Genomic DNA, 15,678 nt, shown 5'->3' on the forward strand with positions numbered 1-15,678 from the left:
ATCACAGAAATGTGATTTCCATCAGGCTGGGGCCAATTCAGCGAATGTGTGTTCTTCAAGGCCATCCTTTTGTCTGTCCTCCTCCACTGACATGAACCACCGACTGGAGGGTTTAGTCACGTTGTATGCTGCTGGCACTGATAATCTGAATTAGTCTTGGCCTTGGTTTATACGGAATGTGTTTAAAGGCACATCTCGAACTGTGTGTTAGAAAGAAGCACAGTTAAAGATAGAGCACAAGTATTGTGTTTACAGACCGAGATTTTAAATGTGATTCTACATTCAGTCAGCACATGATATGAGCCGCGGTCACTCTTCCACTGAAGCTCCAGCTGACCGCTCAGTCCAGGGTGTCGACCTGATTGGGTAGAAGCAGAGGCAGCTCAATCCCAGCATGCTCGGCGTCCAGCAGGTTGACGGCGTCGGTGGCGGTGGCAGGAGGGTGGGTGGGGTCCGAGGCCAGGGGCGAGGGGGGGTTACTGGCCATGTTGGGCTCTCCTGAGTTACGCAGCGAGAGGGAAAGAGCTGGCGAGGGTCTCCTGGGCGACCGCGAGGAGCAGCACGGCAAGAGCTTCCCCAGAGCTCGCTTGAAGTCTCTCATGAACAGCGGGTAGATGATGGGGTTCATGGTGCTGTTGCAGTAGCCCAGCCAGGTGATGGCGTCGAAGAGCGCCAGGGGGATGCACTCACACACTGCCTGGAGAAAGAGCGTGACAAGTGTTGCAGAGATTAAGGCATCATTTAGGTAAAACATAAATACAGAAAGCAGAGACCTATTGGGAACATGATGTGGACTGACACATCCTAACATTCGGTGGTAAATATATCACAATCCTACAATTTTATTTGTTCATTTGAGCTGTATTTTGCCTGTTTTAAGATTTATGAGCTCTGTCATTTTTGGCAAGGTTTACTTGCAGTTATCATGTTCCTGAAGCTGAACAAAGCAACATCGAGCACAGACGAAGCAAACGCCTACCACAAGATGCTGGAAGACGCTCGCAAACGTGTAAAGAAGTGATCCAAAATGAAGTTTCCTCTGTAAGGACGGACATTTGTGCCAATGAAAGTGTGTAAATAATAAAAGCGATGAAGTAAATACACCAGAATGTAATCTGTAAGTCACCCTGCATTGCTTTGGCCACCTGTAGTGCTGCACCTTGTAATTATTAAACATTTACACACATGATGGCAGGAATGCATCAACAAAAGACTGCAAACAAGCAAAGTGGATATGCACTGCACACAATTTAAAATATTCAACAAAGAACTGGAAGGACACACAATGTGAACATACAGCGCTTAACAATGTATTAGACCTCCACCCAGCGTCAGGTTTACGCCACAGCTGTCCTAAATTAACAGCATTGATAATAACCACAATCATATTTTATGTTTCTGTAACAGTTAATACACCCGTATGTAGAAGCTCTGTAACCAAAATGACATTTTTAATGCTAAAATATAATTATTATTGTTATCCATTAATTTTCTAATTTACAAAAAACTGAAAAAATAGTAAGGCGCATTATTATTTCTTAATTAAGGTGTCAGATTATAATTATTTACTTGCATTCCTGAACAGAAAAATTAGTTCCAGTGGTTGAATGTTGGGGCTGCATGGTGGAGCGGTGGTTAGCACCGTCGCCTCACAGCTAGAAGGTCGCCGGTTCGCGTCCCAAATCTTTCTGCGTGGAGTCTCCATGTTCTCCCCGTGCAGCGTGGGTTCTCTCCGGGTTCTCTGGCTTCCTCCTCCCACAGTCCAGAAACATGCTGAGGTTAATTGGTGATTGTAAATTGTCCGTAGGTGTGAATGTGAGTGTGCTTGGTTGTCTGTCTCTAAGTGTAGCCCTGTGATAGACTGGTTACCTGTCCAGGTGAACCTGCCTTCACCCTGAGTCAGCTGGGATAGACTCCAGCCCCCCATGACCGTAGTGAGGATTAAGATGTAGAGATGATGGATGGATGTGTACTAGAAATGGCGAATTTTAAATAGCTGAGTTTGGAAATAATCAGAAAACCTAGTTTAATTCATGATACAGCTTGTGCATAAATAAATAAATAAATACATGCAAAATATATTACTAGGACTTAACATAACCTCTAATACATTCATTTATGTATAGCCCTCGTTAATTCTTATATCATTTGGAACAATTATTCATTTCCTTTCTCGCTAATCACACAGGCCGTCCGCTGCTTCTTCTATTGCATGTAATTTTCCGTTTGTGTGTGACTGAACACCGATCTTGAATACATCCACTAGATTGAGAGAGCGACAGTGAAGGAGGAGACAGCTGTTAGAGGAGAACTTCCAATACTACCAAGATGAGATGGGAGGCAGTGGGAATAGGACAGAAGAGGGGGGGTGCGTTTCACACACCACATTGAGTGTGAAAAGAAAGGAGAGCGCAGACACAGTCGAGTCTCCGCTCCGCTCTGCGCTGTGCAGGGGAGAAGCGAGAGGGCACAGATGGGAAATCAAAATGACTGGATCACTGAAAGCTTGAAAAACAGGATAAGTGTCATTACCAATTTAGATTAAGCTGTTTTTTGACATTTATTGAGTCTCGCTGAGGTTTTTCGTGGCCTCGCTTGTTTGCTCGCTGAGTAATGAGTGCGTGTGTTCGGTCTATTCAAATCAAAATCAACAAGCTAAAAAGAATAACAATTATAAACGGTGCTTCAGTAGGCTGTTTTCTGGGGTTAGGAGTGAGTCAGCCACACAAAGCTGAAATGCCAATTTATTTCCTCCTTAGATAGCTTGGTGAGGCTGTGACGCCCAGGCTGGCCAATACAGAAATAGATCGGTATCCAAGTGTTTTTCTCTCCTTCTTTCTTCCTTTTGCATTTATTTCACACTCTTTTTTGTGCCCACCACGCATATAAATTTGTGAGAAAACCACTGAATCACTGATATGTGAAACAGGAGAGTTTAAAAATGGTGTCAGAAATTGTTGCAAATGTTTATGGTGAAGAAACAGCAGCTGCATGTGCATGTATATATGAAGGCTAACCAGAGAGATGGATGAAGCTATTTGTCTTTCCCAGCTCCTCCGATCACACATATCGAACATATACTTGACATTATAACACTGACCACCTCCTGGGTTAGGGTTAGGTAGTCAGTGTCTGGTTTCTCTACTCACCTGAGCCATGTTAGTGATGAAAAAGGGGAGCCAAGCACTGAAGAACAGTCCCAGGAGGACTCCCAGCGTCAGGCTGGCCTTCAGTGCCCTCCGACCCTGCCTGTGGGCCAGACGACGCTCGATGTTCACTGAAGGCTGTGGACAGCAGAGAACAACAGAAAGCCTTAATCCCAGGACAACATAAATGCTGTTTTGCTGCAAAGGCATTTTGCAGAAACTGCCCCGGGCCTCCTTTTTGTCCCTTTGACAAGTGAATTAAATCATTATAATGCATATAGACTTTCTTCATGCATTTTGCTTGAAGCTCTTTTTTTTAGCAAATGTGTAGATTAAATAAAAGGAGTTGTTAATTGTTTTGGAAGTCACTTCCTTGCTGAGAATTACCGTATACACAGAAGCCCTTGTGCAATATTACCTCAGTGGGAAATTATTTACAGTACCACTAATCAGAAACACAGTGGATGTTGTTATTAATATAAAAGATGCCACAGCCAGTGCTCTGTTTGTACAATGAAGGGCGAATGGTTTAGACTTGGTACAGGGGTTATCAGTGGGAATCAGACAGGGCAAGATGTCAGCAGAGACCTTCCCAACATGCTGAACTATTCCTCTAACGTCTTAATTCAGTACAGATGCTAACACTGTGCTGCCCGTTTATGATCACACCCTCGGTCCAGGATGGAGTTATGACTGTATCCGGGATGTTCCAATGAGCCGGCTTCAATCCCAACGATAGAGCGCTGAGACAAACTGTGTCTGTGTGACCAAACACAGCCAAAATGGGAATGCTTTCACCAGACCAAGGGACGGGTTCTCTGAAGATAAAGAAATGTTGATTCAAACGGAGCTTCATGGTTTTGCTTCAGTAAAAAAACAAAAAAGTCACCCCATCGATAAAAGTAATTTCCTTTAATCAGAGGGTAAACAGAGGATGAAATTATCAGCATTAATTAGCTGAGCAGGTCAGTTATGAGCGACGACATGCTCTGCAACAATGTGCCCTAATTAATGTCAGACAGTGTGAATAACTCAGTGAGCAGATCTCAGGTGAGCAGGTAATAAACCAGCACGTTGCCTTTGGCGGCTGACCGGGATGTGATAACCGACACTCGGCCATGAGCAGTAACCATCAGCCAACCACGACTTTAAACGGGTAAAAGTTATTCCTGGAATCAATTTCGGAGAATTTCGTTATGACAAAAAACAGGATTATGACATTATTCTATGACAATAAACAGCCTGTTTTGCTACAGGTTGTATAGGAAATGATTCAGGACTTTTATATTTCATTATTATAAACATTATATTCTATAAAGCTGTGTGACATTAGGTGGGCAGGACCGTACGACACAACTTCAAACATTTGTGTGTGAATCCCAAAGAAGGCACAAGTCAGCAGACGTTGATGTGTTTTTTAATGTCTCTAGCCTCTGAAATAAAGACCTTCTACTTTTCAGACCTACCTTAAAGGACTTGACGTGGATTTTTCATGCCATTTTTGTGCCTTCCTTAATGATCATCGCCTTCGATCAGCACCAGTGACTTGAGGAAACCAGTCGTGCTGCTGTTACTTTTCTATTTTACTTTAAGAATAGTCATGTAAGGAAAAAATGGTATGAACGCATTAAACGTCATTGCTTGGTGGGCAGACCTTTACAGACCGGCAGTTTGTTGAAAATCAGTTTAGTTCACTTAAAGTTCTCCAGAATGTGTCAGACTGAGTTTTGGGTGAAACGTGTGGAAAACATTCAGCCATAAAAGAGTTCAGTATTGAAACACATTAGCGCACAGAATAAATAAAAGTGTAAATAGGGTCGATGTGAAAGTTAGAAGTTAAGGTTTAAGTGACAACGTGACAGACTACGAGGCTGCTTTTATACTTTCTGTTGCTGCAAGAATTACTGAAAAGCAAAACTGTTCACTTCTATATCCTACACTACTATTTATTCAACACAGCATACTGTATATACTGCAATTCTATTCACAGCCTGGAACTTCTGTTGTTTCACATTTGCAAGAAGAAAAGAAGAACTTCTTTACAACCGTCCTTGCAGACGGCCGGTAAACAGTCTGCGATACGTTCCCGGTGCTGATTGAAATCCTGCTCTTTAAGGGTTGCTCTTCAATGACATCCCTGTAGCAACAGCCTCTAAAACCACCACAAGGTCTTTTCTCTGTCAAGAGACCTTCTTATCAACTGGGTAAAAACCTCCACATTTAAGCAGTACTTTTGAAGGCTGAGTTTTTATGTTTGTGTAGCTTGCAATTTCCTGTCCTTTGATTGGAGCCATAACCGTGTTAGCTGCTACTGAATGTAGAGGTGGATTTCTGCAGTACACGTTTTACAGAATAGCCTGAGACACATGAATGAACACTGTTATGTGAAGCCTTAATAATCTCAAGGAAAAGATGAGCTGGGGCTCGACCGATAAACCTTTTCAACTCCTACTCTCAGTAAGGTCCAGGTTTGCTTCTCAGCACCATTTCTGATCTGATCAAGCATTTCCAAAAGTCTCCGGTGTTTCTTTTAGACATACACCGGCTACCCTCAGTGCACTGGCTGCTCTGTCGTACTGTTTGGACTCTCTTTCTTACCGGTACATTCTGGTGACTGCAGTTATCACCGTCCTGCTGAGCTTGACCTGCTGCGACCCCCGGCGAAGGAGGCCGGGAGGGTTCTCCAAGAGATGGATGTGGGTGGGGAGGGTGGCTCAGTGCAGCAACCCTCTTCGCCTGTCTCCGTGCTGCCAGAAGGATTCGACAGTATGTGAAGCAAATCGCGCTAGAGGGCAAAAAGAAGGTAAGCAGTGATGCAACAAGGGCAAAGGGAAGGGTGACCCTCAGGCGGCACTGGAAGGAAGGGCCTCCTGACGGTGACAGCTGAAAGTAGGACTCTGGGTACAGTTTGTCGGAGTAGGCGCTGACATTACTGATGCCAACCCCAGGAATCAACGAGTGTCCACTCCTGTGGCCTAAGCTGTGCCATCTCATCTCAATGGGCAGGAAGGAGGCCAGCGCTGCCAACCCCCAAGCAGCTCCGACCAGGAGTAGTGCCCGAGGCGGCGTCATCCTCTGCTTGTAGCGCAGCGGCGAGATGATGAAGAGGTAACGGTCCAGACTGATCACACACAAGTTGAGGATGGATGCACTGCAGCACATGACATCGAAGCAAAGCCAAACTGGACAGAAGGCGGGCCACAGCACCCAGGCCCCGCAAAGCACGTTGAGCATGGCTGGGGGCATGACCACCAGCGCCACCATCAGGTCAGACAAGAACAGAGACACCAGGAAGCAGTTTGAGGTGCAGCGCAGAGACCGATGTGCAAACACCAAAGCGATGAGCAACATGTTACCACAGACGGTCATGAGGATGATGATGGTCAGCATGAAGGCCAACAGCCATGGACCACTGCCATTGATGCTCCAAGCGTTGGCGGTGGGGAAACTGCTGTTGTAGCTTCCTATGGAGCCAGACAAGTGAGAGTCAGCCATGGTGTCCAACAATCAAAGAACCAGCTCCTGAAGGTTCCTCTTCAGGCTCCACCAAATGCTACAAACCTTGACCAGTTGTCCTTCTCAGCTAAAGCTCACACATGAGGAGCGTTGTCGGATAAACAGAAGCCACTGACTTGTTGCGTTGAGAAGCCATCCAAAGCTTTTCCTGTTACGGTTAACAAGCTTGTTCTCCATGGTTAAGTATCTCCATCTCCCTCTGGCAGGAATACATCCAGGTCCTGGACTTACTTGTACTGCCACCAGTAAAACGATCCAGATCACCAACACTGTCCCCCTCATGTCTCCATGCTGGTCAGCGTGTCTCTGCCTCATCCACAGTGGAGAGCCAGAATGAGCCATTCGATAGCTGACAGAGGGTTTCGAAGCAGCATGTCACACTGATGACAGGCTCTGGAGGAGGGCACAGAGAGAGAGATGAGCTTTGACTAGGCACACGAGCACAGTGGCGCTGAGAGGATCCACTGAAGATGAAGAGAACGAGCAATTCTCAGAAACACAGCTCACCTCACAGAAGTGGATCTGTGCCGCTTCCGCAAGTCCTCTGCTGATCTCGAGCTGTGCTGCCTTTCCACAAGTCCTTTTATTCTGGGATGCAGCACAGGGGAGCAGAAACACAACACAGAACTGTGCGACAGTCATTTGTAAGCAGGGCTCTGTTCATAAGTGCTCTACAGGTATCACGGTTGTTGCAAGGCTGCCTTTACATCCTCGCTCCTGCTAATCCCCGTGTCGGCCACTCCAGTGTGCCTCCCTGCCTGAGCGCACAGCCACTGAGAAGGAGTGTGTCGAAGCATTGAGCTGTTAATGCATAACCATGCACAATCACAACAAGATATGGTAATTTCTAGATCACAGGAGCTGCTGTGGGTGGGCTTCTGGCTTGTTTGGCCATGATGTCTTTAACTACTGAAGTGTAACTGTTGGCATTTCTTTTATTTTTCTGACAACGTGTGTTGTTCTTGTGTTATGTGTCAAATGTAATGATGTATTAAGTGTTTAAGTTAATATTGATTATTAATGACAATTTAATGTCTTCAGAAAAGTAACCTCTATATAAAAATATTCACTCTCTTGCATGTTTTAATGATTTATAATAGTGAATAACACTGGATATGTCTTGTAGTTTTATACTCTGCTCCCAAGGTCAGTCAGTGCTTTGAAATCTGCTTCCTCTGAGTAAATAACTTTGTCTTGAATTTGTTTGGATTTTTTTATTTCTTTCTACAGTTGCTGTGAAAATCAAACACTTCACATTTCACCTCAGATCCCTTCTTACACCTTGATGGTGGAACATCACTGAGGACACTTCACCTCCCAGCAGAAACACTTGAATACAAAACAGAACGCAACAGAAGCATCCGTGGGGGTGACGTCCTGAGAGCTGCAGCATCTCAACAGCCTTGCCGATGGTAACCCACGCCGCTGTCATCCGCCACATCGGACCAGCTGCTGCCACGACCTTCCCACCCACACCCACCCACCACTTCATGGGACTGCATCGCTGTCCCCACCTTTCCCCACCATTGAACTCATTTTTTAAAAACTGAAAACCCACCTTTTTAAATCTGCATTAACACTCGACTCCCTGCCACTTGGAGTGAATGGAATATTTTCTAGCCGTTACAGTTCATTACACAACACTTGTTTTTTTGTACTACTCAGTTCAATGTGGTTCTACAGGATTTTCAGCCTTTACGAAGGATCTGTGAAACAATTCATCACCAAGCCGTCACACATTGTTTTGTAATGATTATTTTATTAAATAAACACAGACTGTCCTGATCAGGCACACACAGATCATACAGAGTCATACAAGGGAAGGATCGTCCACAGGGAGACAGAGTCTAACTGCAGAACAGTGCAAATGGTGACGCTCCCACAGACAAAACAAAACCAAACAAAATGATGGAAAAATTAAAAAACGACAGTCCCTTGATGACTTGCAGCTATTGCTCCTGTTGAAGAAAACAGAAACAACTTGTATAAATCTTAACGAACACAGTTATTAACAAAGTTAGTGAGTTTTTCCACTCGTTCACAACAAGAGACACAAGTTCTAACAAAAGCAGATCTACAACCAACCTTTTCACTTTTGTGTAGCAGATAGTGTGACCTCAGGTCATTCTGGCAGTTGGCGTATGCCATGCCAAGTCCTGCTCCTGAGCCAAGCGAAATCGGCCATGTGTGCCCTACAATGAGAAGGTACTTCATGTAAACCCATCACAGTACATTAAAAACACCAGTCTGTTTTTATTTAATAGTATTTATTTATCATTTCTTTAATTAACTTTAATGTATACGTGCTCCATTCTGTGCTGAGGATAGGTGTTTGTAATATTACAAGTTATAATATAAGTCTGTATGCCTGTAATACTGTGGTTTCCACTGTTTTGATGGTTTGCTAATTTAACTTTACAGCAATTTGATTTAACTCTTGTTGTTTTTACAAAAACACTTGACTCGATACAAATACCGCAAATCTATGTATCTAGATAGAAAAGACGAGACTGTGGACAGAAGAGAGTGCCTTTGTTAGAGGACAACTCCTACATGTGTGTGTTGCAGCAGAGCCTGATGAAGCCGTACAGCTTCAGATCCAGTGAGACTACTTACGTTTGAAGAACAGAACAGAGAACACAATCCCCAAACCCAGCCCGGTTCCTGAAAACACATGGACACAGATGACAGTGTAGTTTACTGATGTACACAGCTACGGTGCCATGCATGTATATGATGTGCATGTGCTGCCTTTAGCATGAATTGGATTATATATTTTAAATAGGCTTTCTGTTGTTTTGTATCATGTAGTAGATATGACAATAGATCTATATACAATGCTGGGAACTCGAGGACTTTCCCCCGTGTCAGTGTCACCACAGCCAACTCACACATCTGACCATAAATAATACATTTCTTCAAATCAGGTTTTGTATTTTTTGTGTGTTTTTGAGCCCAAAATGTTAATATAGTTGGTTCAAGTGAAAAAATAATAGATCATATAGGTGATTTTGTGCTGAAAAAAAAAAAACAGATACCAAACATGAGCACTGTGGACACGTTTTTATGCTTTTATGGTAAATAAAGACACAACTAGAGGTATGCAAAAACCTCTAAGGGTTAAACTAAAGTGAGCTCATCTCTGTGCAGGATCACTGAAATGACTCGACAGTACAACACTACAGTAACTTCAACAATTTCCCTGAGGTTTCCACCAAATGGATCAATAAAGTTATATTCTATTCTATTCTTCTATTCTAACTGCACAGCTACTAAGTTGAAAAATAGAGTATTAGTATTAATAGTATTTACACTTGTGTACAATTATAAACAGATTACATTTACTAGAGCAAGAATACAGGCTCCATAGCAGGAAGTCAGTGCAACAAACCAACACAAGTCAGTCCACCGGTCATGCTGAGAGTCACGTCTTTAACACATATATTTATATTTCTAACAACACTTGGTATGTCCACCTGTGTGTCTGATGACCAGTCAGCTGTGTTCCTCCTTGACATGTAATATAAGCTCAGACAGTTTACATGTATGTTAATGTTGAACGTGTGCTGAAGCCAAGAACAAAAAAAAAACATTCCTACAACATTTACATTCCTGTCCTGGTGAATGTTTGGGTGTAAGTTAGCAGAGAAACATCAGATCAGCTGTTTGTGGATGGCAGCTCCTCTGGGTTTCTGTCTGACTACATTATCTAACTAATGAGGGCCGTTAGAGCAGAAACATCGAGGGTTTTCCTCTTTAATGAAACTATAAAATCCAACCTAATTGACTACATAACATCAGAAGTGATCAGTCCTGAGTACCGGACTGCTCATCCAGGTGTCCTTTACGAGCCCTTTATAGCTAGCCACTTAGCTTCTGGTCCCAATGACAGCTGTGGACTACATTATAAACTGCTGCCTATTTAGGCCTCATTCTGGGGCATAACCATGTCGGTATACGCACAAGACTGAGCGATATTTACCCAGTTTTATGGCACCGTCTGCCAGGCATCGGTCCCACTTTTTCCCCAGCTCCTTCTCAGACATGCTGACTGTTAGCTTGACTCCGGCTAGAGATGTCAAACGCAGCTCTGCTGCCGCTTCACGTGCTGTCGGAAATATAGATTGTTACGAACTGAAAGCAGAAGCACGAAGGAGTGGCGACGGGCAGAAGGTTTAATGATGCCATAGTTTATCTTACAAGCCGGTAATTTATCGGCTTAGTGGCAACGATTCAGTATATGTACACAAAGAAATCTGGAAGGCACAAAAGTTGTTTTTTATACTTTGTCCCTGAACGCAGCATTAAACCATTCCCGCAAACCTCGCGATGAGTTCCACCCATAACGGCCTCATGTCTCCACCCTGCGGTAGAGCTGAGAACAGGCCCAGCAGGGCTGCAGCAGAACTTCTGACTGGACTCAGACATGGACTGGACGTCTGGAAGCACGTTTGTTTTAATAATAAGTCAGTCCATGAAGTGTGTCAGTCCACCGTGACAGTGAACCAGCATGCTGCTGTCATTAACACACCTGTGTGCTCCCTATTGTCTGATGTGAAGCAGCTTGATTCATGGATCATTTATTGTGTGTTTGTGTTGTGACAGAGAAAAAAACTCACAGATGCACAGTTTTGTACTGCAAAGTTTCTGAATGAAATTTCATTTGACACAAATCAGTACACTGTCTGACGTCATTACAGCATGTTAACCTCATTAACACTGATTACCTGAGATGACAATATATAGTTTCTGACAACATACAGTGCAAAACATGTTTATCACACAAAAGGTTGGCCTGTTTTGAAATCGTTACCACTGATAAAGACGTGCCATCAGCTGCATCACTCTGCATCTGAAACTTACAAAACCGGTGCTGAACACACAGGATTAAGGTACTCAACATGGAAACCATGTCATATATCGAGACTGACAAATGTATCAAATTCATAAAATGACAATCACATACAAAGGTCCCACTGCCACTCCTCAGGAGGCAAACAGCGGAAACAGCCAAAGTCGTGGTGTTGGCAGCGAGCACGGCCTCTGACACGGTGTGAGCTACAGGTTGGCTTCTCCACAGATTATAGGTGAACTCAGAAGAAGGGTGGTTAGAAGGATTTTACTCATCGTGACTGTGTTTGAACAGTAAAGGGGCACCAAAGAGGTAGAAACTGTGTCCTTGAAAAGAAAATATATCTTTGGCTGAAAACAAAAGAAATCCCCTTTGCCTTTACTGCCTTTAATCCAGTAGACGCGTGTGTCTGAAATACATCACTGTCAACCAAGACCTCTGATTTAAAGTCAGGGTTTATGTGGCTCCAACACGACTGCAGTGATCACACACTTGCTGTAGTTGTGAATAATTACGATAGCTATCATGTGGTAAAGCCTCTGAGAGCCCCGATGCTGTGTTTAAGTGACTCTCTCAACAAAAAAGCTGTTTGACTGCATCCATCCATGTAAAAAAATAAATGTGGTGGTGAACACAGGTGAGAACGAAATCAACCCTGTCTCCTTGTCCTGATACACACCAGCTCACACTCAGGCTGTTCTGGTCACTCGTCGGGCCCCAGCTGAAGGGACTGCTGTTGTGCTGCTGCTGCTGGCAGGTTGGCTTCTTCTCTCGCCGTCTTCACTGATCCCTTGCTGATGGCCAGGAGGTCTCGCAGCTCCCTGTTCTCAATCTAAAAGACACAGAATAACCACATACTTAAAGAATAAATGGTCCAGAGGATAGAGTGAAATGTCACATTATCCAAAACATCTACTTTCTTACTTCAAGCAGTACATGCAGTTTTGCTTTAAGCAGCCTGGAGGGCTGTACGACAGAGCGGGATGAATGTATTAGCGAGGCCTGTTAAGTGTTGAATGGCATGAAGGTGCCTCTCTTTTAACCTGCTAGATCACCATGGTAACTGGTCCTGCTCCAGAGAAGGCTCTGTTCAGAGTTTGGACCACACTGTCCTCAGCTCTTTTCCTGAACATTCTCTCTAAGTGACACAGATTCTAAGCTGAGGGAATATGTTCTATCTGCATACCCCCTGACCCGTACGTTAGTGATGTCACTGTATGAAGCCGTTCAGTTAGAGTAGACTAATTAAATGCATTGCGTTGCCACGGAAACTTACATATATTCAGTAAGTGGCACAGAAAATGCGTAACCATCTTGTGCTTATATCTTATGCTAGATCAAAGCTAATCTTGTTTATTGTCATTTTGCTGTACATATACAGGAGTGCAGGCAAGATGAGAGAACGTTTCTTCAGGATCATTTAATTAGTAAGTTTTATACAGTATATATATAGTTATATATATATATACACAGTGCTGAACAAATTTATGACATCACTTGTCATAAAAAAACAAGAAAACATAAATATTGTAGAAATCTTTCAAAAACTTGTTTAATACTAAAAAAAAAAAAAATAAATGTTATTGATTTGGCAAATAAACTGAAACAACTAAACAGTCCTTTTTCACACATAATAACCAAAAATCTTCTCTACAGCCTCCTTGGGCCTTGATAACAGCTGCATTCTTGCTGTCATCGTCTTTATGAACTCTTCAACAGTCTCTCTGTCGTCACTGAGTTCCAGACAGTCTCTAAGCTGAATCCCACAGACTTACTTTAGCTGAAACTTTTTCAAGATCAATCTTTCAATGTACGACATCCCAAATTTGTTCAGTAGGATTCAGGTCCCATCTGGACTGAACCTGATTGGTCGTGGGTTCATACACCAACAAGACAATGAGTCCAGCAGACTTCAAAGCTGTGCAGAGACCATCTGACCAAGAAGAAGGAATCTGGAGTTCTGGAACTGATGGACTGGTCCAGTCAAAGTCTGGATTTGAATTCTATTGAACTATGTATTTGTATTTATATTTATTTCTTCGCCTTCTCTTACCACACAAATATCTTGTCCACATGTCTGCGTGTCAGGGTGCTATTTGGAGACATACTTCCAAAGAAACATGGGCTCACTTAGAAACACATCTACAGTTTGTTCTTGGTGGTTCTGTGCTCACCTCAAGCTGAGCGAGCCGCTCTCGCACAGAGCAGTAGTGCTGATCATCCACCTGCACTGCCCTTCTCATCACCTGACCCATCTCGCATATCCGCTCCAGCTGGGTCTGCACCTCCTGGAGGAGAGTAAGACAGCAAGATGTTTCAGAAAATCATACCCTATCAGTGACTGCGCATTTTAATTTTAAAAATGCAAAAAATAAGCGGGTGTACTTTGGCGTGGTCCTCGTGGAGGCTCAGCACAGGTTTAGTGTCCAGCTCCTTCTTTGCCATCATCAGCTGTAGCATCTGCTTGCGGTACCGACCCATGATCAGCTCCAGCGCGTACTGGTGTTCTTCAAGAGACAACCACAGTTCTGCAGAGAAAGTCGTAAAAAGGGTTAGCTCTGATGTGAAACACCAACCATACAATCACACGCGTGGTGTTTGTTTACCTTTATTTTCCTGCTGTAGTTCCTTGATTTGAGTGTTTTCCTGAGTCAGAAGGACATGAGGCTTGTATTTTGTGAGCTCCTGAATCTCAGAACTGTCTTCAATGTGCTGAGAGGAGAAAGTGAAAGAGAGCGTCAGTTACATCTGTTGGTAGCTGTGTTCAGCAGTGGCATCATGAGGCCTGATTGTCCTCAGGTGTTTCATGAGTAGCCCCAGATGTCAGTGTGTGCCTATAAATTGTCTATAAACTCCAGGCAGCAGGTTTGTTCTCATTATTATTAGTGGTTTATTTGTTGAGTCGTGTTGTGGGACTTTACTGGTGAACTTTCTCTCCTCACCAGCACCTGCATCTCTTCTCCTGGACTATTCAAAGGGTCACTGACCCAAGCTACTATTAAATAAAATTGTTATTACAAGTTAAAATTAGCATTAAAAATAACTCCAGTTGGTAGCTGAAGGCTGACAACTCTGGTCCAGCTCAGTGGTTCCCAGGGCTCAGCTCTACATATGACCATGGCTGTACATGGTTGACTGATTCCAGTGCACACAGCCCTGTGTTATGATGTGAAACATGGAGTAAGCATAGAAAGAAAGAGGGATGACTGAGCCTGGAGCACAGAGTCTTACATGTTATAATCCCTTTGCCCTGAAACAACTTGTTGAGATGTGCTCACCTTGTCTGGAAGGGCATTCCCCACCTCCCTCATGCTCTGCACCCGGTGGCTGAGGGCCCCGGACTGCTCGATCAGCCCCTCGGCGGCCGTGTCGTGCTCCTTTAGCCTGTCGAGGAGGAGCCGAGCGTCGCCCAACACCTTTTCCAAAGTGCAGGCCATTTACTGGAAGCTGACAACTCCTCTATGTAACGTAAACGAGCTCCTTCACACAACCAGCTCGTCGGGTCCAAACAGGAGCTTTACGGCGGCTATGCAGCTGTAGTTAGCGGCGGCAGCTTTTAACGCGGCGCATGCGTGCTGATGCGGCACTGGAGTAATAAGTTGTCAGTAGACAAAAATAAGCAACGTGTGAACAGATAATAACAAAATGTGATCAATACTCCTTGTTGTCAAGTCCGTCGTTTCCGTGTGAAACAAAACGACTTCCTCGTCTTCTTCTTTGGTGTTTACTTTCAGTCAGCATACACAGAACTGGTGCTCTACCGCCACCTGCTGGTGTGGCGGATCCTCTGGAACACAGTCGGCCTGCACATAGATATGCATAATAAAGGCCTTTATTATACATATCTATGGGACTGTATTGGAGTGTGATTTGATAACGTTCCTTCTTTCGTTCATATTTTTGTACAATATCGAATTCATCAAATTGTTGTACTTGTTTTGTTGCACATCACTATTTGCACTCCACTCCACACAGGAATTTTCTTGACATATTACACTTATTGTACATTTTGCATTTTATATCTTCTTGTTGTTTATGTTTTCTTATTGTTACATTTTGCATTTTTTTATATTTTCTTGTTGTTTATTTTTGCCTGTTTATCGGTATTTATGGTGGCGGTAACTCTATCTTGTGCTGTAACAACCAAATTTCCCATTGGGGATT

The 15,678-nt window shown here is 43.6% G+C and overlaps 3 protein-coding genes across 3 annotated transcripts; all 3 read right to left on the bottom strand.

Annotated features, from left to right (window-relative positions):
• Nucleotides 1–314: 314 nt before the first annotated feature.
• Nucleotides 315–6,641, bottom strand: htr6 (5-hydroxytryptamine (serotonin) receptor 6). The gene is made up of 3 exons (XM_008291414.1): nucleotides 5,745–6,641; nucleotides 3,150–3,284; nucleotides 315–697 (listed from the first exon to the last, which is right to left on the bottom strand). Exons 1-3 carry the CDS (start codon nucleotides 6,639–6,641, stop codon nucleotides 341–343), a joined length of 1,389 nt encoding a protein of 462 aa, XP_008289636.1. The 3' UTR covers nucleotides 315–340.
• A 1,760-nt stretch (nucleotides 6,642–8,401) lies between these two features.
• On the bottom strand, nucleotides 8,402–10,766 carry micos10 (mitochondrial contact site and cristae organizing system subunit 10). The gene is made up of 4 exons (XM_008291417.1): nucleotides 10,645–10,766; nucleotides 9,279–9,326; nucleotides 8,748–8,854; nucleotides 8,402–8,620 (listed from the first exon to the last, which is right to left on the bottom strand). The coding sequence occupies exons 1-4, from the start codon at nucleotides 10,706–10,708 to the stop codon at nucleotides 8,612–8,614; spliced, it is 228 nt and encodes a 75-aa protein (XP_008289639.1). The 5' UTR covers nucleotides 10,709–10,766; the 3' UTR covers nucleotides 8,402–8,611.
• A 525-nt stretch (nucleotides 10,767–11,291) lies between these two features.
• sike1 (suppressor of IKBKE 1) lies at nucleotides 11,292–15,269 on the bottom strand. The gene is made up of 5 exons (XM_008291418.1): nucleotides 14,793–15,269; nucleotides 14,121–14,226; nucleotides 13,900–14,042; nucleotides 13,689–13,802; nucleotides 11,292–12,346 (listed from the first exon to the last, which is right to left on the bottom strand). Exons 1-5 carry the CDS (start codon nucleotides 14,949–14,951, stop codon nucleotides 12,218–12,220), a joined length of 651 nt encoding a protein of 216 aa, XP_008289640.1. The 5' UTR covers nucleotides 14,952–15,269; the 3' UTR covers nucleotides 11,292–12,217.
• Nucleotides 15,270–15,678: the final 409 nt, after the last annotated feature.

Source organism: Stegastes partitus, unplaced genomic scaffold, assembly GCF_000690725.1.
Source record: "Stegastes partitus isolate 25-593 unplaced genomic scaffold, Stegastes_partitus-1.0.2 Scaffold742, whole genome shotgun sequence".
In the NCBI taxonomy this organism is placed as follows: Eukaryota; Metazoa; Chordata; class Actinopteri; family Pomacentridae; genus Stegastes; species Stegastes partitus.

Coding starts and splice junctions, on each gene's coding strand:
- htr6 (XM_008291414.1), bottom strand. CDS start 6,641: ATGGCTGACTCTCACTTGTCTGGCTCCATAGGAAGCTACAACAGCAGT. Junction 3,285..5,744: donor GCAGTCACCAGAATGTACCG/GTAAGAAAGAGA, acceptor TGCTGTCCACAG/CCTTCAGTGAACATCGAGCG. Junction 698..3,149: donor TCATCACTAACATGGCTCAG/GTGAGTAGAGAA, acceptor CTCTTTCTCCAG/GCAGTGTGTGAGTGCATCCC.
- micos10 (XM_008291417.1), bottom strand. CDS start 10,708: ATGTCTGAGAAGGAGCTGGGGAAAAAGTGGGACCGATGCCTGGCAGAC. Junction 9,327..10,644: donor AGACGGTGCCATAAAACTGG/GTAAATATCGCT, acceptor ATGTGTTTTCAG/GAACCGGGCTGGGTTTGGGG. Junction 8,855..9,278: donor CTCTGTTCTGTTCTTCAAAC/GTAAGTAGTCTC, acceptor TTCTCATTGTAG/GGCACACATGGCCGATTTCG.
- sike1 (XM_008291418.1), bottom strand. CDS start 14,951: ATGGCCTGCACTTTGGAAAAGGTGTTGGGCGACGCTCGGCTCCTCCTC. Junction 14,227..14,792: donor GGAATGCCCTTCCAGACAAG/GTGAGCACATCT, acceptor TTCTCCTCTCAG/CACATTGAAGACAGTTCTGA. Junction 13,803..13,899: donor TCCACGAGGACCACGCCAAA/GTACACCCGCTT, acceptor ACTCTCCTCCAG/GAGGTGCAGACCCAGCTGGA.